Raw genomic sequence first — 20,272 nt, forward strand, 5'->3', positions numbered from 1 at the left:
AACCGTGGTATAGACTTTTCGTGAAGTTCGAACCCGCGAAAATTGAGGGAACACTGTATATAGGGTTTTTAGCTGTGGTTTTTTAATGTATTAGATTTGTTTTGTACGCTTTATTTCTATATTTATTCCGTGAGCCGCCCCGAGTTTTTGGAGAAGGGCGGCATACAAATCTAATAAACAATAATATTCCATCACTTTCCCTTGAGTTAAAAGTCATCAAATCGCTTGGGCTGACCTTAGCTCCTTGGAAGACCGGACCCTGAAATAAGAGTGGCGAAATCTGGAGCCCAGGTGGGCAACGTAAGAAAGATAGCAGGGAAAAGGATGAATTCTCTCACCGGCTAATGGAGCCCCCCAAGAGCTTGGCTTGGCAGCCTGTTTTTGGTTACCTCTGAAGGGAAGCTGCCCAGATGATGGCAAACTGCTGACCACACAAACTTTTAATAGCTAAGGAATACTGCCAGAGTAAATTTCAGCTTATTTTGGGTTTTTCGAGCCTCATGTATGCCAAACGGATGGAAACTAAACAAGGAGAGAAGCAACTTAGAACTAAGGGGAAATTTCCCGACAGTGAGAACAATTAACCAGTGGAACAGCCTGCCTCCAGAAGTTATGAATGCTCCAACCCTGGAAGCTTTTAAGAAGATGTTGGACAACCATGAAGTGGGGTAGGGTTTCCTGCCTAAGTAGGGGAGTTGGACTAGAAGACCTCAAAGGTCCCTTCCAACTCTGCTATTCTATTCTATTCTATTCCATTCCATTCCACTCTACTAATTCCATTCCATCACATTCCAATTTAGTTTGATTAGCCTACAGGAAAAAAAGAGTAGGAGTGGCATGATAGCAGCCTTCCAATATCTCAGGAGTTGCCACAAAGAAGAGGGAGTCAAGCTATTCTCCAAAGCACCTGAGGGTAGGACAAGAAGCAATGGGTAGAAACTAAACAAAGAGAGAAGCAACTTAGAACTAAGGAGAAATTTCCTGACTGTTAGAACAATTAATCAGAAGTTGCCTCCAGAAGCTGTGAAGTTGCCTCCAGAAGTTGCCTCCAGAAGCTGTGAATACTCCAACACTGGAAGTTTTTAAGAAGATGTTGGATAACCATTTGTCAGAAGGGTTTCCTGCCTAAGCAGGGGGTTGGACTAGAAGACCTCCAAGGTCCCTTCCAAATCTGGTGAAGGGGCTATGTTCTCCCTCAAACATTCCTCTAGACTGAATGGTTGGTTATTTTTGCCATCTGGGGTGGCTTCCTGGGCCCTCTTTGGTCTCATACTACAAAGATCTCATTTGGCTTTACTACAGGAGCGGCTGGGAATGGACTGAGGAAGTGTTGGTTATGACCTTTAAAGCCCTTCATGGCATCGGACCAGAATATCTCCGAGACCGCCTCCTGCCGCACGAATCCCAACGACCGATTAGGTCCCACAGAGTGGGCCTTCTCCGGGTCCCGTCAACTAAACAATGTCGGTTGGCGGGCCCCAGGGGAAGAGCCTTCTCTGTGGCGGCCCCGGCCCTCTGGAACCAATTCCCCCCGGAGATTAGAACTGCCCCTACTCTTCCTGCCTTCCGTAAACTCCTTAAAACCCACCTTTGCCGTCAGGCATGGGGGAACTGAAACATCTCCCCCTGGGCACGTTTAATTTATGCATGGTATGTCTGTGTGTGTGACTGTTAGCATATGGGGTTTTTTAAATATTTAAATATTTTAAATTTGTCTGATTGCTTATGATTTGTTTTTACATGTTGTGAGCCGCCCCGAGTCTTCGGAGAGGGGCGGCATACAAATCTAAGTAATAAATAAATAAATAAATAAATAAACGGACCTAAACTAGTTGGCGATCATTGGAGTATGAGCCAGCAATGTGCAACAGCTGACACAATCCTGGGTTGTATTGAACAGGGGCACAGAATAAAGATCACGTGAAGTATTAATGCCACTTTACAAAACCCTAGTAAGGCCACACCTGGAATCCTGGAATACTGCCACCAGTTTTGGTCACCATACTATAAAAAGAATGTTGAGATTTTGGAAAAAGTGCAGAGAAGAGCAACAACTCGATGGAGAGGGGCGGCATACAAATCTAATAAATAATAATAATAATAATAATAATAATAATAATAATAATAATAATAATTGTTCTTCTGTTATAGCTAAACAAGCAAGCATGTTAGTTAGGTCCCACAGCAAGCAAGCAACCAGTTAGGTCCCACAGAGTTGGCCTTCTCCGGGTCCCGTGGATTAAGCAATGTCATTTGGCGGGATCCAGGGGAAAAGCCTTCTCTGTGGCGGCCCCGACCCTCTGGAATCAACTCCCCCCAGAGATCAGAATTGCCCCCACCCACCTCGCCTTTCGTAAGCTCCTTAAAACCCACCTTTGTCATCAGGCATGGGGGAATTGAGATATTCCCTTCCCCCTAGGCCTATGCAATTTATGCATGGTATGCTTGTGTGTATGTTTGGTTTTTTAAATAAGGGTTTTTTAAAATTATTTTGAATATTAGATTTGTTACATGTTGTTTCATTATTGTTGCTAGCCGCCCCGAGTCTACGGAGAGGGGCGGCATACAAATCTAATAAATAAATAAATAAATAAATAAATAAATGTTGTAGAATTGTTGGGTGTTTAGAAGATGTGGCAATTTGTGGAGATATAAAGCTACATGACTTGGAATCCCCAACCTGTAAAAATCTACTGTTCCCCCCCCCCTTTCCCCCCTCCCTTATTTTCTTCGATGGTCTTGGATTCTTGGAGAGTGCTTGGAACAAGTTTTCTTGGCAAGGTTTTTCAAAATATTTTTCTGTCATCAACACCCATAGCTTCAAACTTTAAACTTTAAAGCCCTTCATAGCATCGGACCAGAATATCTCCGGGACCGCCTTCTGCCGCACGAATCCCAGCAACCGATTAGGTCCCACAGAGTTGGCCTTCTCCGGGTCCCGTCGACTAAACAATGTCGTCTGGCGGGTCCCAGGGGAAGAGCCTTCTCTGTGGCGGCCCCGACTCTCTGGAACCAGCTCCACCACGGAGATTAGAACTGCCCCCACCCTCCTTGCCTTCCGTAAACTCCTTAAAACGCACCTGTGCCGTCAGGCATGGGGGAATTGAGGCATTCCCCCCTCCCCCGGGCCTATACAATTTATGTAAGGTATGTCTGTGTGTATGTCTGGTTTAATAATGGGTTTTTTAAATTTTTTAAATTTATTAGATTTGTTTGTGAATTGTTTTATTGTATGTTGTGAGCCGCCCCGAGTCTATGGAGAGGGGCGGCATACAAATCTAATAAATAAGTAAATAAATAAGTAAATAAGTAAATAAGTAAGTAAATAAATAAGTAAGTAAGTAGGTAGGTAGGTAGGTAGGTAGGTAGGTAGGTAGATAGATAGATAGATAGATAGATAGATAGATAGATAGATAGATAGATAGATAGATAGCCAATTGTGGACCTCACCCCATTCCAATGAGGTCTGTAAGGGGGCGTGCATAAGCACACCAGCGTGCCTGCCATCCCTATCCTACTGCCCCCCGGTCATTCCTGAATTTACCGTATCCATATTCGTGTTTATACTTATAAGCTGTCATTTCGTTATCTTGACCAACTCAATAAATAAAAATAAATAAAAGTGTTTTGCCATTGCTGTCTGCCTACTGCTGGGAAAAGGACTGGCTCAAGGTCATTGAGATCAGGGGTCTCCAACCTTGGCGACTTTTAAGACTTATGGACTTCAGCTCCCAGAATTCTTCAGCCAGCATGTGGAGGAATTGGCTGGCTGAGGAATTCTGGGAGTTGAAGTCCACCAGTCTCAAAGGGGCCAAGGTTGGAGACTCCTGGTCCTGAATCTTCAAAGGAGGATTTTGGAGACACACCAACCTTATGATTAGCTAAGGAATTCTGGGGATGGATGGATGGATGGATGGATGGAGATAGATAGATAGATAGATAGATAGATAGATAGATAGATGAAGATAGATTAGATAGATAGATAGATAGATAGATAGATAGACAGACAGATGATAGACAGATGATAGATAGATGAAGATAGATTAGATAGATAGATAGATAGATGATAGATAGATGATAGATAGATAGATAGATAGATAGATAGATAGATAGATAGATAGATAGATAGATATAATGTACTGTATTGTTATTGTTGTGAGCCGCCCCGAGTCTTTGGAGAGGGGCGGCATACAAATCTAATAAGTTATTATTATTATTATTATTATTATTATTATTAATTATTATTATTATTATTATTATTATTATTAATGATAGATAAATAATGACGAAAGGGAAAAATAAATAAATAAATAAATAAATAAATAGTAGAGAGAGATAACGATTAAAGGATAGATAATGATGGGTGATAGATAGATAGATGATATATATAGATATAGTAGATAGATGAATTAGAGATAGATTGATAATGATGAAAGAGAAAAAGAAAGAAATAAAAGAAGGAAGGAAGTAAAGAAAGAAAAGAAAGATTAGAGATAATAATAGATAATTAGAGAAGAATAGATAATGATAGATGATAGAGATATAGTAGATAGATGATAGAGAGATAGAGATAATGATAACGAAAGAGAAAAAGAAAGAAAGTGTAGATACGTAATGATCGATAATTTAAGGATAGATAGATAGATAGATAGATAATGATAGATGATAGATTGATAGATGATAGATATAGTAGATAGATAGAGAGATAGAGATTATGATAGATAGATGATTAAAGAGAAAAAGAAAGAAAAAGAGTAGAGATAATGATAGATAGAGAAGGATAGATAATAGATGATAGATATATAGTAGATAGATGATAGAGAGATAGAGATTATGATAGATAGATGGTGAAAGAGAAAAAGAAAGAGTAGATAGAGATAATGATAATTAAAGAAGGATAATGATAGATGATTGATAGATGATAGAGATATAGTATATAGATGATAGAGATTATGATAGATGATGAAAGAGAAAAAGAAAGAAAGGATAAAGATAATGATTGATAATTAGAGAAGGATAGATAGATAATGACAGATGATAGATTAATAGAGATATGATAGAGAGATAGAGATTATGATAGATAGATGGTGAAAGAGAAAAAGTAAGAGTAGACAGATAATGATAATTAGAGGATAGATAATGATAGATTGATAGATGATGGATATAATAGATAGATGATAGATAGAGATTATGATAGATAGATGATGGAAGAGAAAGAAAGAGTAGATAGAGATAATGATAATTAGAGAAGGGTAGATAGATAATGATAGATGATAGACTGATAGATGATAGAGATATAGTATATAGATGATAGAGAGATAGAGATTATGATAGACAAATGATGAAAGAGAAAAATAAAGAGTAGATAGAGATAATGACTGATAATTAGAGAAGGACAGATAATGATAGATGGATACATGATAGAGATATAGTAGATAGATGATAGAGAGATAGACGTCCACGAGTCTTAAAAGTTGCCAAGGTTGGAGACCCCTAAGGCGAGACTAGAACTCACTGTCTCCGGGTTTCTAACTCACCGAAGCAAGCGGGCTTTTATTATTTCTCTCAGTTCTCGACTTATAGCTATTCACTTAATGGCCATTCAAAATTAGAACAGCCAATCCTTCTCATGTCTATGAAATTATGGCCGGCAATAAAACCACACCGGGCCTTATTCGCTTTTGGCACTTGTCATGTTATGCACACCCAGCTGTTGTATAGGCAAGTCCTCAATGGCCACAAATTTGAAGCCCCAAATTTCTGTCGGTAAGTGGGGGGTGGGGGGCAAGAACTGACATCTATCATACGATTTGGCCATGACATCTATCATGACCAAATCGTATGAATCGCCTTCTACCGCACGAATCCCAGCGGCCGATAAGGTCCCACAGAGTTGGCCTTCTCCGGGTCCCGTCGACCAAACAATGTCGTTTGGCGAGGCCCAGGGGAAGAGCCTTCTCTGTGGCGGCCCCGGCCCTCTGGAATCAACTCCCCCCGGAGATTAGAACGGCCCCCACCCTCCTTGTCTTTCGCAAACTACTCAAGACCCACCTTTGTCGCCAGGCATGGGGGAGTTAAGATATTCCTTCCCCTAGGCCATTACAAGTTATGCATGGTATGTTTGTGTGTATGTATGGTTTTTTATAATTAGGGCTTTTAGTTGTTTTATTAAATTGGATTGTTACATATTGTCTTTTACTATTGTTGTTAGCCGCCCCGAGTCTGCGGAGAGGGGGCGGCATACATATCTAATAAATAAATAAATAAATGAATGAATGAATGAATAAATAAATGAATACATGAATAAATGAATGAATGAATGAATAAATAAATAAATGGTATGCATGTCTGTTGTCTTGATTGTTCAATTATGGGCTTTTTTAATCAGGGTTTTATAGTTTTAGATTATATATTCGGCTTCTTTTCATTGCTTTTGTGTTTATATTGTTATTGCGAGCCGTTCCGAGTCCTTTGGGACTGGGCGGCATGGAAGTCGAATGAATGAATGAATGAATGAAATAGGAGTTGGATGACATGTAAATCTCACAAATAAATAATAATAATAATAATAATTTATTAGATTTGTATGCCGCCCCTCTCCGAGAAATGAAATAAAGAAGTGAGAATTATTAAGGAGGTCGGAGGGAAACTTAGCAGGGCGTGTGGGGTGGGAGTGGGGCGAAGAAAGGGAGCGAGAATTGTGCAGAAACTCACAGCCCACCACTCCAAAATCATCTGGTCCAATTCAACCCTCCAAGACCACCAATGTCCCCCACAGGGGGAAAGAGAGACAAAGTAAAGTTGGACACAGCTGCTCGTCATATGATTGCTTTATAATTAATGGGTTCCTTTTAATACGGGGTTTTATAGTTTTGGATTATGTCCGACTTCTTTTTATTGTTCTGTATCTATTTGTATTTCTATTTATATTATTACTGTAAGCCGCCCTGAATCCTTCGGGAATATGCCCACGTCACACCAACACTCCGCAGTCTGCATTGGTTGCCGATCAGTTTCCGGTCACAATTCAAAGTGTTGGTTATAACCTATAAAGCCCTTCATGGCACTGGAACAGAATATCTCTGGGACCGCCTTCTGCTGCACGAATCCCAGCAACCAGTTAGGTCCCACAGAGTGGGTCTTCTCCGGGTCCCGTCAACTAAACAATGTCGCTTGGCGGGGCCCAGGGGAAGAGCCTCCTCTGTGGCGGCCCCGGCCCTCTGGAACCAACTCCCCCCCAGAGATAAGAATTGCCCCCACCCTCCTTGCCTTTCGTAAACTGCTTAAAACCCACCTCTGCCGCCAGGCATGGGGGAATTGAGATACTCTTTCCCCCTAGGCCTTTACAATTTTATGCATGGTATGTCCGTATGTATGTTTGGTTTTTATAATAATGGGTTTTAAACTGTTTTTAGTATTGGATTATTGTTATATGCTGTTTTATTACTGCTGTTAGCAGAATGAATAAATAAACAAATAAATAAATAAATATGCCTCGCAGGGTGGGTCGAACTTCTTAAGAGAAGCACTCTTCAACATGTGAGAAATGTATTCACCTGGCTATGAAGAATGGCTTCAGGAGATAATTTTGTGACTTAGATCTACCCTTCTAAAGGCAGAAGTCTTCAAACTTTGGCAACTTTTAAGATTGGTGGACTTCATTCTTTTGCCATCTCAACCCCGGCTGGCTGCTTTGATGTGATTGGAAACAGCAGCAGCAGCAATGGGGTGGGGCAGGGTGGGCTTGTGGGGAGATAAGATGTGCTATGAAGGGGAGAGGACTCCAGGAGAGAGCTATGGAGGAGGAGGAAGGAAGGAAGGAAGGAAGGAAGGAAGGTAGAAAGGAAAGTAGGAAGGAAGGAAGGTAGGAAGGAAGAAAGCAAGAAAGGAAAGAAGGTAGAAAGGAAGGAAGGAAGGAAGGTAGAAAGGAAAGTAGGAAGGAAGGAAGAAAGGTAGAAAGGAAAGTAGGAAGGAAGGTAGAAAGGAAAGTAGGAAGGAAGGAAGAAAGGAAAGTAGGAAGGAAGGAAGCAAGGAAGGAAGGAAGGTAGAAAGGAAGGAAGGTAGAAAGGAAAGTAGGAAGAAAGGAAGGAAGGAAGGTAGGTAGGTAGGTAGGAAAGAAGGAAGGAAGGTAGAAAGAAAGAAAGGTAGGGAAGAAGGAAGGAAGGAAGGAAGGTAGGTAGAAAGGTAGGGAAGGAAGGTAGGAAGGTAGGGAAGAAGGAAGTATATAAGTTTGGGGTTCCCTGTTTTAAGGAGTTATCATATGATAAATTATCATCTGACACAAACATGTGTGTCTTCTTGGAGGATGATCCTGACTGAAGACAGAGGTAGAGGTAAATTTAAGGTTCCCCACATCTACTGGGTTGGTCCGGTTCTGGATTAAGTGCCCTGTGTGGTGACCAATGCCTGATAAGACTGGTTTATGATCAAATAAACCACCACTGAATCTAGGGAGATTTTTTTCAAGTCGTCCAGGTCCCAAAGGTGCTTTTTTTCAAGAGGTAACTGGACTTTCTGGTTTTCTCTTTGCTTTTCATCCAAGAAGCTTATTCAGTTCTCAGTTCAGGTTTTCTTCAGAACTTGGGAAGCTCCCCAGATGAGAAGAGAAACGCCTTCAAAGGAAAACCAGGGGGAAAAAATACCCCAATTGCCTTTAAAAAAAAGAGCACCTTTTGGAAAACCACTGCTGACAAAAGGTTAAAAACAGTACCAGAGTCGGCTAGCTATCTGATTTTATTCTCATATAGCATCAACAGGAGATAAAGTCCTCAGGACACTCTCCTACCCAGGCTTTGGGGCACAAACATTTTTCAAGGGTCTGGCCATATTTTTAATTTTTTTAAATCCAGTTTTGAGGCTGTTGGGAAAGAGTGTGACTCTGCAAAGACGCCTCCGTTTTAAGCACGCCGGTCAGCTCAAAACTTGGGATATAAATTGATAAAATAAATAAATATGTCCACTCGAGCGGGGAGGGAGAGAAGAGATTGCAGGCCAGCTTACTGAACGCCCTTCAACCGACTGAGGGTTTGGCCATGTTCACCCCAACCCAACTGGGATGGGAACTCTGGATGTTCTCCTACGCTCATGAATTTATCTGTCCGTCCGTCCATCCATCCATCCATCCATCCATCCATCCATCATCGTCTGTCTGTCTGTCTGTCTGTCTATCTATTTATCAATCAATCATCTGTCTGTCTGTCTGTCTATCTATCTATCAATCAATCATCTATCTATCTGTCTTTCTATCTGTCTGTCTGCCTGCCTGCCTGCCTGCCTACCTACCTACCTACCTATCTAATATCTATCTATCTATCTATCTATCTATCTATCTATCTATTATCTATCTATCTATCTATCTATCTATCTATCTATCTATCTATCTATCTATTATCTATCTGTCTTTCTATCTGCCTGCCTGTCTGCCTGCCTACCTTATCTATCTATCTATCTATCTATCTATCTATCTATCTATCTATCTATCTATCTATCTATCTATCTCTCTCTCTATCTATCTGTCTATCTATCTGTCTATCTATACTGCTCAAAAAAATAAAGGGAACACTTAAATAACACATCCTAGATCTGAATGAATGAAATATTCTCATTGAAGACTTTGTTCTGTACAAAGTTAAAGGTGCACAACAGCAGGTGAAATTGATGGTCAATCAGCGTTGCTTCCTAAGTGGACAGTTTGATTTCACAGAGGTTGGATTTACTTGGAGTTATATTGTGTTGTTTAAGTGTCCCCTTTATTATTATTTGTTGGAGCAGTGTATTTATTTATTTTCTATGCCGCCCTTCTCAACTGACTCTGGGCGGCTCACAACAATAGTAAATACAAAATACAAAGTGTGTAAGAAATCTAATATTTAAAAAATTCTTTAAAAACCCACTTTCCTAAGAAACCCCCCCCCCCATCCACATTCATCCAATTGGATTAAGCCATTCATGACATCGGCAGGAGTTAGATCTTAACACTTAGGGGGTGCCCCCATGCCTGCCAGCAGAGTTGGGTCTTCAAGGCTTTGCAAAAGAACAGGAGGGTGGGGGGGGGGCGGTACGAATCTCCGGAGGGAGTTGGTTCCAAAGGGCCGGGGCCACCATATAGAAGGCCCTTACCCTAGGCCCCGCCAGACGGCGTCGCCTGGTTGACAGAGAAGGCCGAATCTGTGGGAATCTGTGGGACCTGACCGGCCGGTGGGATACATGAGGCAGAAACATAGAAGATTGACAGCAGAAAAGGACCTCGTGGCCCATCTAGTCTGCCCTTATACTATTTCCTGTATTTTATCTGAGGATGGATCCATGTTTATCCCAGGCATGTTTCAATTCAGTGACCGTGGATTGACCAGCCACGTCTGCTGGAAGTTTGTTCCAAGCATCTACTCCTCTTTCAGTCAAATAATATTTTCTCACGTGGCTTCTGATCTTTCCCCCCAACTAACCTCAGATTGTTCCTTGTGTCCACTCTCCTATTAAAAACACTTATGAACCTTATTTAACCCTTTAACATATTTAAATGTTTCCATCATGTGTGTGTCCCCCCCTTTCCCTTCTGTCCTCCAGACTATACAGATGGAGTCCATGAAGTTTGATGCTTAAGACCTTCCACCATTTTTGCAGCCCATCTTTGGACCCGTTCAATTTTATAGCTGAGTGGAGGGAATTGCCGAGGCTCCATGCTCCACCCTGCCCATGCTCCTGTCCTACCACACCATCCATGCGCCTGTCCCTACCCCATCCCAAAAAAGGGATGCCCGGCTAGCATTTCCAACCGTGGCATTTGAGAACCACCCAGGAGGTCGACGGTAGTAACTCCTGCTGGAAGGCAGCCAGCTTCGTAGTAAAAGAGACGTTCTACACCCTATTGCAGGCATTCTATAGATTCTCCTGTTTTCTTAAGATGCAAAGCCCACTGGGTGAAGGGAGAACTACAGCCTCGCCATGCATTTCAGGTCGATTCGCCAAATCGGCCCTTCCCTCGTGCCATGGAAGGAAATCACACTACCTTACACACACACACAAAGATGCACACATACACACCCATCCTGGGCTCCGTGCCAGGAAAGCGCATGAGCAATGCCGTCAACTCCCCGGTTTTTTCGGCACCCGGGGTAAAAAAGGACTTTCCATAACGCCTGCCCATGCCTTTGCCTGTGTTTCAACCCTGCTCTCCCCGGCAAGCTGCTTTGATGTGGCTGGCAAAAGGAGCCCTAGTAGTAGCAGCAGCAGCAATGGGGTGGGGTAGGGTGGGCTTATGGGGAGACAAGATGCGCTATGGAGGAGAGACAGCAATGGGGGAGGAGGAGGAGGAGAGGAGGAAGGCAGAAAGGGAGGAAGGGAGGGAGAGAGGGAGGGAGGGAGGAAGGAAGGAAAGGAGGGAGGGAGGAAGGAAGGAAAGAAGGAAGGAGGGAAGGGAGGGAGGGAGGAAAGAAGGAAGGAGGGAAGGAGGGAAGGAAGGAAGGAAGGAAAGAAGGAAGGGAGGGAGGAAGGAAGGAAGGAAGGAAGGGAAGGAAAGGAAGGAGGGAGGAAGGAAGGAAAGGAGGGAGGGAGGGAGGAGGGGAGGGAGGGAGGAAGGAAGGAAGGAAGGAAGGAAAGGAGGGGAAGGGGGAAAAAAGCCATCATTCAAACGCCAGGCAAGAGGAAAAACCCAGGAGGAGGGTTAACCATTGTAATTTCTGGGCTGGCTCCGAATGATGTCATAATGGCAGGCAGCAAATGCAACTCGCTAAACGCTGGGCACCTTGTAAATCTCTCTCTCTCTTTTCCTCCCTCGTTCTCCCTCTCTCTCTCCTTCTGCCCATGTGACCTCTAATACCGAGATTTGGCCGAAAATACTAAAAAAAACGGTTTCTTCCCGTTTTGCATGGAGGAGGAGGAAGGGGGGGAAGAGAGAGAGAGAGAGAAGGAGAGAGAGAGAGAAGGGGGGGAAAAGAAAGAGAAATAGAGAGTCGAGAGGACGGGGTGGAGGGGGATGAAGGAACCCAAAAGGTCGGTGCTCTTCGGCATCCTTCTGGTCCAGGGGGTTTCGTTGGGTGGTGCTGATGTGTGTGTGTGTGTGTGTGTGTGGTTCCCCCCCCCTCCTCGCATCCCTTATTTCCCCGGCTCGTCTTATCTATGTGAGCGCCTGCGTGTGTGAGAGAGAGAGAGGAGAGAGAGAAGGGGAGGTAAGGATGGGGGGGGGGGACCTTCTACTCCATCGGTACACACCCCTTTTCCTACTACAAAGGCAGCGCTAGCAACCACATTTGCTGGAGTAGAATCTCCTCTCCCGCTGTTGCTACCAGCCTCGCTCGCTCGCTCGCCCTCCTCCTCCTTCGACAGCCTCCCATTTTTCGAGAGAAAACACCCTCCACCCATATATATATATATATATATATATATATATATATATATATATATATGCATCGTATCCTGCAAAACAAGCATTTGCACCGTTGCTACAACCTAGATGGTCTCCCACCCTTTCTTACTCTCTCTCTCTTTTAACAGGGACCAGTGGGAATGAGTGAAGGGGGGGGTCTTTCGCTTGCCAACGGTAGGAACGAACACCGCCACTGCCGCCGGGAGTATTATTGAATGAAATGCAACCCGCTTTGGCTCGCCAACCGGGGTGGGGGGTGGGGGGTTGAGCGGAGGAGCTAAACTGTCCCCCTTTGCCTTTGCTCGGATCCATCACACCCCCGTTCCTCCTCGTTCCAAATTAAAATGATAATCATCAATACTCCCTCTCTCTCTCTCTCTCTCTCTCTCGAGTCGGGCCCCGGCCCCACCCCCCTCGCTGCCCCACCCCCCACCCCAGACAGATAACGCTCCCCCCAAAAAATGGATGCGATTTGGAGCGAACCAATTAAGAGGCGGATAGAAAGAGAGAGAGAGAGAGAGATTAGATGGATGGATGGATGGATATGGATGGATAGATGGATAGATGGATAGATGGATAGATAGATAGATAGATAGATAGATAGATAGATAGATAGATAGATAGATAGATAGATAGATAGGACAAGCACACGATGCACAGGCTTGTCTCCTCCTGCAAGCAACATCCTAACCTTCCTTTTTTTTTTACACCCATCCTTATCCAGAGACTCTCTTCTCCCCAAAGCCCTTTTCCGTTCGCCCTCCCCTCCCCCCACCTTCAATGAAAAAAAAATAAAAATCCACCCGCTGCAAGAGAGGAAGGAAACCACCCAGGCGCAGCTGAAAGGAGGATTTGCAAAAAAGAAAAAAAGAAAAGAAAGAAAGAGAGAAAGGGAGGGAGAGAGGAAATAATCCGCATGGCACTGAAAATGCCGCCGCCGCGCCCCCCCACTTCTCCTCCCCATCCCCGTTGCCGACCCCCATCATTTTTTTTTTTGCAATATCTGGTTGCTATGCCAACAGCCCCCCCTCCCTCCTCTCCATCCCCCCCCTTGGGGGAGGAAAGGGAGGGGGAGAAAAAGGTAGAAATAATTTGAAAAGGGAGAAGAGGGGGGAAAAAAATTGGGTGGGAAGGCATGGAATGGAGGGTCTTCGGAGGGAGGGGGGAAAGAGAGAGAGGGGAATGGCTTGACCCCCTTCCCTAGACCGGAGGAGTGTCACACCGGCAATGGGGTGATGGGGAAGGGAAGAGGGGGGGAGGAGAGGATGAGAGAGGGAACGCGAGAGAGGAGGAGAGAGAGAGAGAGAGGGAGAGAGACAACAGGGCAAGGGGTGTGGTAGCGGCTTACCAATGATGCTGATTTGATTGTGGCAAACGGTTCTCGGTTTCTGTAGTGGAGGGCCTGATTCTGGACCGAATGAGTAGGCCGCAGTTCAGGCCTGCGCTCCACTTGGCCCACCTCATCCCTTATGAATACATGATCCTGCAGAAATGGATAAAAAGAAGGAGAAAGTCCAGTTGTGCTCTTTCGTCGCCCGCAGCCTTCCGCTCACCCTGCTTTTCACATAAGCCCGGCTGTTTGAAATGCATAGTTTGGCCTCGGAGGCTCGGCTTGGGGTTTTTTTTTCCTTTTCCGCCTCTCTCTCTCTCTCTCTTTTATACACCCCACAGCAAGCGCGGCACAAAACGAATCGGGAACCACATTGCAGCCTCCTTCTCCTTCTTCTTCTCCTCCTTTCTCCTCCTTCTTCCTTCTTCCTTCTTCCCCTCGTCAGCTGATTGCTTAAGTGGGATGCTGCCTTCTGTATTCTCCGGCAGGTGCTTTTTTTAAAAAAAAAAAAATTTCCTCCCCTCTTCCTTTTTTTCTTTTCCCCTTCCCTCTTTCCTTCCTTCTCTCTCTCACTCTCTCTCTCTCTTTTTTTTTTTTTGGAGGTGGGGAAAAAAAAGGGTGGGTGGGTGGGTGCTCCTCAGCCTCCCAAAGCAATCACATCGGTGCCGAAATGAGCATTGGAAACGCCGCCGCCGCCGAGCACTGCAGAGCTGTGCGAGGGGTCCTCAGATGCGCTGGCTGAGAACGTTGTTGCGCCCAAATAATCGCTTTAAAAAAATGGTTTCCATGGCTAGGGAAAACGCTGCTGCCTCCGTCGCTGCCGCTGCTCCCGTTCCCGCCTTTGCAAAAAGGAGTAAGGATTTGCCTCATCCCCTTTTTTCTCCAGCCGAGGGGTGTTTTTTTTTTTCCCCTTAATTTTTTTTCCTCTCTCCTCTTTTTTTTCCCTCCCTCTCTCGCTCTGGCTCTCTCTCCTCTTACACCTCTCTGAACTCGGCTATATCTGCTCTAGAGGAGCATTTTCTGCCCGGATGGCTGCAGCCTAGAGGAGGAGGAGGAGGAAGAGGAGGAGGAGGGAAAGAAAGGGAGGAAGGAAAAAAAAAAGGAGGGGGAAAAAAAAGCACCCTCCAAAAAAAAAATAATTAAAAAAAAAAACCACGCCACCCAACACCACCCGTTCTGGATTTTTTTTCCCTTTCTTTTTCCCCTCCCTCCCCTCTCTCTAAATCGTGTATGCTCCAAAAATGATTTTTTTTCCCTCTTCTCTCCGAGGCTCAAAGATGCTGCTTTCTAGTCATGATCCCGCACGATTCTAGCATTTTCTCTCCATAGCCTTGCAAAGGGATGAGAAGGGGTCTTTTTTTTTTTTTGCCTTTCGCATTTAAAGAGACAGAGCACGCTTCCCCCCCCTGAACCCCCCCCCCTCCTCCCCACCGTAAGAAGCGAGGCTGACCCACAGGCGGGCAAAGGGGTGGGGAATCTTGTGTCCGCGGCTGGTGTGCTTGAGGGAAGGGAGCGGGCCGAAGGACCTAGAGATGGGATGGAAGGTGGGGTGAGGTGGTGGTGGTGGGGATATGCGGGGCCTTTTTTTGGGGGGGTGGGGTGGGGAGGGGTCCCGATTCAGAAGGCACATACATGCACACATGTGTGATGGCTCGTGCAAGCAACGGTTAAGCGGCCCTAAGTTTGGCTACCTATCGAACTCCCGCCAACCCACTCCCAAGTCTGAAATGGGATGGGGTGGAGGGAATAAATGGCCGTCTTCCACCAACGTGAAAATGGGCACAATGGCGCGGTGGGAAAAACCCGCTTGCGTGGAGGGTCACCTGTGGCCAAGTCACGAGCTCGGCGCATGTCGAGGGTGACCGAAAAGACCCCCAGCTTGCATTTTCGCCAGGTGTAGGAATGTGGGCGAGCAAATAATAGATTGGGGTGGTGGTATCCTTGTTTAACGACCACAAATGGGGGCCAGAGTCACTGAGCGAACCGGTCGCTCGCTTAAAAACCGCCACACTGCCGTTGATGGCCATCTTCCACCAATGTAAAAAGGGCACAATTGCGTGGTGTGAAAACCCGCTTACATGGGGGAAGGGAGTCACCTGTGGCCAAGTGAGCAAGTGAGCGAGTCGTAACACGCTGGCAAAAGTCACTGGCTTGGCACGTGTCTTCCTAGACAACCAACATTTAAAAAAAAGACAATCGCTTGCGTTTTCACCAGGTGTAGGAATGTGGGCGAGCAAATAACAGATTGGGGTGGTCGTATCCTTGTTTAACGACGACAAATGGGGCCTGGAGTCGCTGTGCGAAGCGGTCGCTCGCTTAAAAACCGCCACACTGCCGTTGATGGCCATCTTCCACCAACGTAAAAACCGGCACAATGGCGTGACATGTAAAATCCGCTTACGCGTGTGGGGAAGTCATAACACACTGGTTTGGCGCATGTCTTCCTAGACGACCGACATTTTTAAAAAAATACAACCGCTTGCGTTTTTGCCAGGCGTAGGAATGAGGGCGAGCAAATAACAGGGGGCGTCCTTGTTTAACGACCACAAATGGGGCCCGGAGTCACTGAACAAAGCGCTCGCTCGCTTAAAAACCGCCACACTTCCGATAGTCGGATGTGGTGGTTTTTAAGCGAGCGAGTGCTTTGTTCAGCGACTCCGGGCCCTATTTGTGGTCGTTAAACAAGGTACAAAGACTAGGGTGGGGAAGAAGGGAGGGGGATTGATTTATTTGTCGCCGTCTTTGGGACTGGGCAACGAGGCAGTCGCTAAACGAGACTGCATTGGCTCCGGCCACTGTTTGGGGCTGTTGCCAAGAAACCTTGGCAGGAGTAGCCTACAAATCGTTAAAGAGTCGAAAACGGATGGAAAAAAAACCATCTCGTTGTTAAAAGAGGAACACGAGGAAATATCGAACCCCTGCGGAAAGCGGGTTGCAGCACACACACACAACAAACACACAAGGGTGTGTGACCCACAGGTCCAGGTTTCTGCAAGTTGGCCAAATTTTGACCTCAACACTCCCTTCAAAGTTTCCCGCTACGCAACTCTAGTGACTTGAGCGATAGGCAAAAGGGGAGTTGCAGGCGGTTCTCGACTTGTGACCACAACGGTGCACCGGAACTTCCACCCCCCACCCCCCCAAGCAAGGCAGCCTTTAAAGTGAGTCACCGCACCCAGTTTGCATCACCTGAGCCCAGGGACACTACATTAACACTGAACACTAAACAAAACTGTCACTAAACTGTCGCTAAATGAACTGTTGTTGAAGGTGACCTGCGGTCCTCAACTTAAGACCATACGATCAAAGATAGAGCAGTCCTGAAAAGAGTGACTTTAAGGCTGGTCCTTGCGCTTACAACCATCGCAGCATCCCAAGCAGTGTGGGGATCAAAACCGGGCATGTCTCTCTTAAGGACCACACTGCTTTTTGTGGTTGTTTTTAAGGAATTTTTATTGAAATATAATTTTTGTTCCATTTTGTGATCTATTATTCCTAATAAAAATGTTTCTGGTTTTTTTATTTATTTATTTTCAATTTAGTCATTTCCGTTAGCCAATTTTGTATTTTAATCCAGATTTTTTTTTTTATATGTGGACATGTCCACCATATATGAAAATAAGTTCCTGATTTTTTCTTTGCATCTCCAGCAGTGTGGTTTGAGTTTAAGGTACATTTGTGCCAATCTTGCTGGTGCAAGAGGCCACCTAAAATACACTTTATATAGGTTTTCTCTATATGCTACTGGTTTGGTCAATTTGTAATTTTTATGCCATATTTACACTGATCCAAAATTATTATTATTTTTATTATTTTTATTATTATTACTGTATGCCGCCCTTCTCCGAGGACTCGGAGCGGCCCGCTGTGTATATTTCCTTTTACAATGTGATCTTCCATTTTATATTTTAAGAGAAAATTATATAACCTAGATATTATTTTTTTTATCTTGTCCTAATATTTGGTCAAGTTCTGATTTTTCTTTTCGTATTCCTCTTTTCCTTTTATCTTCATCAAATCTTGTTTTTATTTGCACGTATGGCCACCAGTCTACCTTTATTCCTTCTTTTTCTAACTCTGTTTTGAAGTATAATCGCTGTTCCTAGTCCTTGATTTACAGACATCTGTATAGTGACCATTGAAAACTATGACGATACTGAAAAAAAAAAAGCCTTTTTTCCAGTGTCGTAATAATTTTGGACAGTCCTTAACCAACTGAAGTTAGTTGGGGGAAAGATCAAAAGCAACATGAGAAAATATTATTTTACTGAAAGAATAGTAGATCCTTGGAACAAACTTCCAGCAGACGTGGTTGGTCAATCCACAGTAACTGAATTGAAACATGCCTGGGATAAACATATATTCATCCTAAGATAAAATACAGGAAATAGTATAAGGGCAGACTAGATGGACCATGAGGTCTTTTTCTTCCGTCAGTCTTCTATGTTTCTATGTTTCTAACTGTTGTGTAGTGAAGGAAGTTCCAATAGTGGTCATAAGTCAAGGACTACAACCTGTCCTATTCCATTTTACAACAGCACTGGTAAAAAGTGGGTTGCAGCTGTTTTTTCACACTTACGAACTTTGCCACACCCCAGTGATCAAAATTCAGACACTTGGCAACTCTCTAATATTTATGACCAGGTCGCAAGGTCCTCTTTTTATGACCCTTCCAACAAGCAAAGTCAATGAGGGAAAGCCAGATTCACTTAATAACCCTATTAACTACTATTACTATCACTACTACTACTACTACTACTACAGGGTGTCCAGGGGGAAAGCATTTTGAAATTCCCTGAGATTTCCCTGTAACTTGCAATCTAGTTAAAGCAGCGGTCGTAGATGACATCATACCAAATGGCTAAGCCATGGAGATATATCGATAGCTGTTGTTGCCACAGTTGGGCTCATATTTGCTTGACTCTCCCAGGCAGCGTAATCTATTTTTTTTTTTGTTTAACATGATTTTCCCCTGACTTTTAAACATTTTAATACAGTTTGGTTCCCACCCACCCTGATTTATTCTGTTTTTTTCATGAATTCCCTGGTATTTCCATAATAATTCCCTAATTTCCCTGTTTTCCAGGTTTGCTGGACACCCTGTAATAATAATAACTATTACTACTATTTTTTTCTCATCGTCCCTACCACCTATTTCCTTCCATTTGCGACTGTATGACGGTAACTTGTTGCATAGTACAGTGATACCTTGTCTTACAGACTTTATTGGTTCCGGGACGAGGTTCTTAAGGTGAAAGGTTTGTAAGATGAAATAATGTTTCCCATAGGAATCAATGGAAAAGCGATTAATGCATGCAAGCCCAAAACTCACCCCTTTTGCCAGCTGATTCCCCTGAGGCTCCCCTCCTTGGGAAACCCCACCTCCAGACTTCTGTGTTTTTGTGATGCTGCAGGGGAATCCCAGCAGCGCAAAAACGAGCCCTTTCCTGGCAATGGAAGTGGGGTTTTCCAGCAAAGGGAGCATTAGTGAAATCGCAGCATCACAAAAACACCAAAATCCTCAAAACCCCACCTCCAGACTTCTGTTGCCAGCGAAGCACCTGTTTTTGCGCTGCTGGGATTGCCCTGCTGGGATTGCCCTGCTGGGATTCCCCTGCAGCATCACAAAAACATGGAAGTCCGGAGGTGGGGTTTCCCATGGAGGGGAGCCTCAGGGGAATCCCAGCAGCGCAAAAACGGGTGCTTCGCTGGCAACGGAAGTCCGGAGGCGGGGCATCCCAGCAGCGGCGGTGGGTTTGTAAGGTGAAAATAGTTTGTAAGAAGAGGCAAAAAAATCTTAAACCCCGGGTTTGTATCTCGAAAAGTTTGTATGACGAGGCGTTTGTAAGACGAAGTATCACTGTATCCTTAAAATTTTTATTAATATTGTTTCCCGATTGCTTATTTGTACCCTATAACAATCCTTAAGTGCTGTACCTCATGATTCTTGACAAATGTATATATTTTATGTACACTGAGAACATATGCACCAATAACACACTCCTTGTGTGTCCAATCACATTTGGCAAAGAAGCAGGAGGGAGTTTTAGTTACTACATATAGACCTGAAGTGCTACACTACAAAAACTTATTAGTCTCATTAGGTGGCTTTGGTGGATCTAACTTGGTAACACACGACTGCATAAATTTTATCTGATAAGCAATATATTGTTATTGCAGCAATAAAAAGGTGTAATCTTGCTCAAGGTATATTAGTCAGCGTTTTGGCAAAAACTAAAGGCATTGGGCTCAGATTAGGACTATATGGGCTGGTTCGGTTTTTTTTATTGCAAGTGAAAAAGATTGGGGTCCTAGCTGTTTTGATATTAATAAGGAGAATTATAATTTATTTGCATTGTTTGAATTACATGGTATCTACAGCATGGGTTCCCAACTCCCTGGGGCTGGAGAATTTTAAAGCAAAATTGATAAAATAACCTTACTATAGCCCCGTGTAAATGGATATTCCAATAAGTCCAATTAGTCCATTAGGGAAAGGCAGGGATTTTTTTTTGTTTAAAGTAGACTATCTAAAGGCATGTAGAATAAATAAATAAAGCCATTTTGGCGTTTGCCTG

At 44.1% G+C, this 20,272-nt stretch overlaps 1 protein-coding gene across 1 annotated transcript in view; it reads right to left on the reverse strand.

The window, feature by feature from the left end:
- Positions 1 to 3,644: 3,644 nt before the first annotated feature.
- TAOK3 (TAO kinase 3) overlaps positions 3,645 to 20,272 on the reverse strand; it is a 78,318-nt gene continuing 61,690 nt past the window's right edge. The window contains exons 15-16 of the mRNA XM_070762007.1: positions 13,713 to 13,847; positions 3,645 to 3,839 (exon numbers count right to left, since the gene is read on the reverse strand). Of these exons, the coding sequence (XP_070618108.1) occupies positions 3,645 to 3,839; positions 13,713 to 13,847 (330 nt within the window). The remainder of the gene's footprint in view (positions 3,840 to 13,712; positions 13,848 to 20,272) is intronic.

Source organism: Erythrolamprus reginae, chromosome 10 (assembly GCF_031021105.1).
Source record: "Erythrolamprus reginae isolate rEryReg1 chromosome 10, rEryReg1.hap1, whole genome shotgun sequence".
NCBI lineage: Eukaryota > Metazoa > Chordata > Lepidosauria > Squamata > Dipsadidae > Erythrolamprus > Erythrolamprus reginae.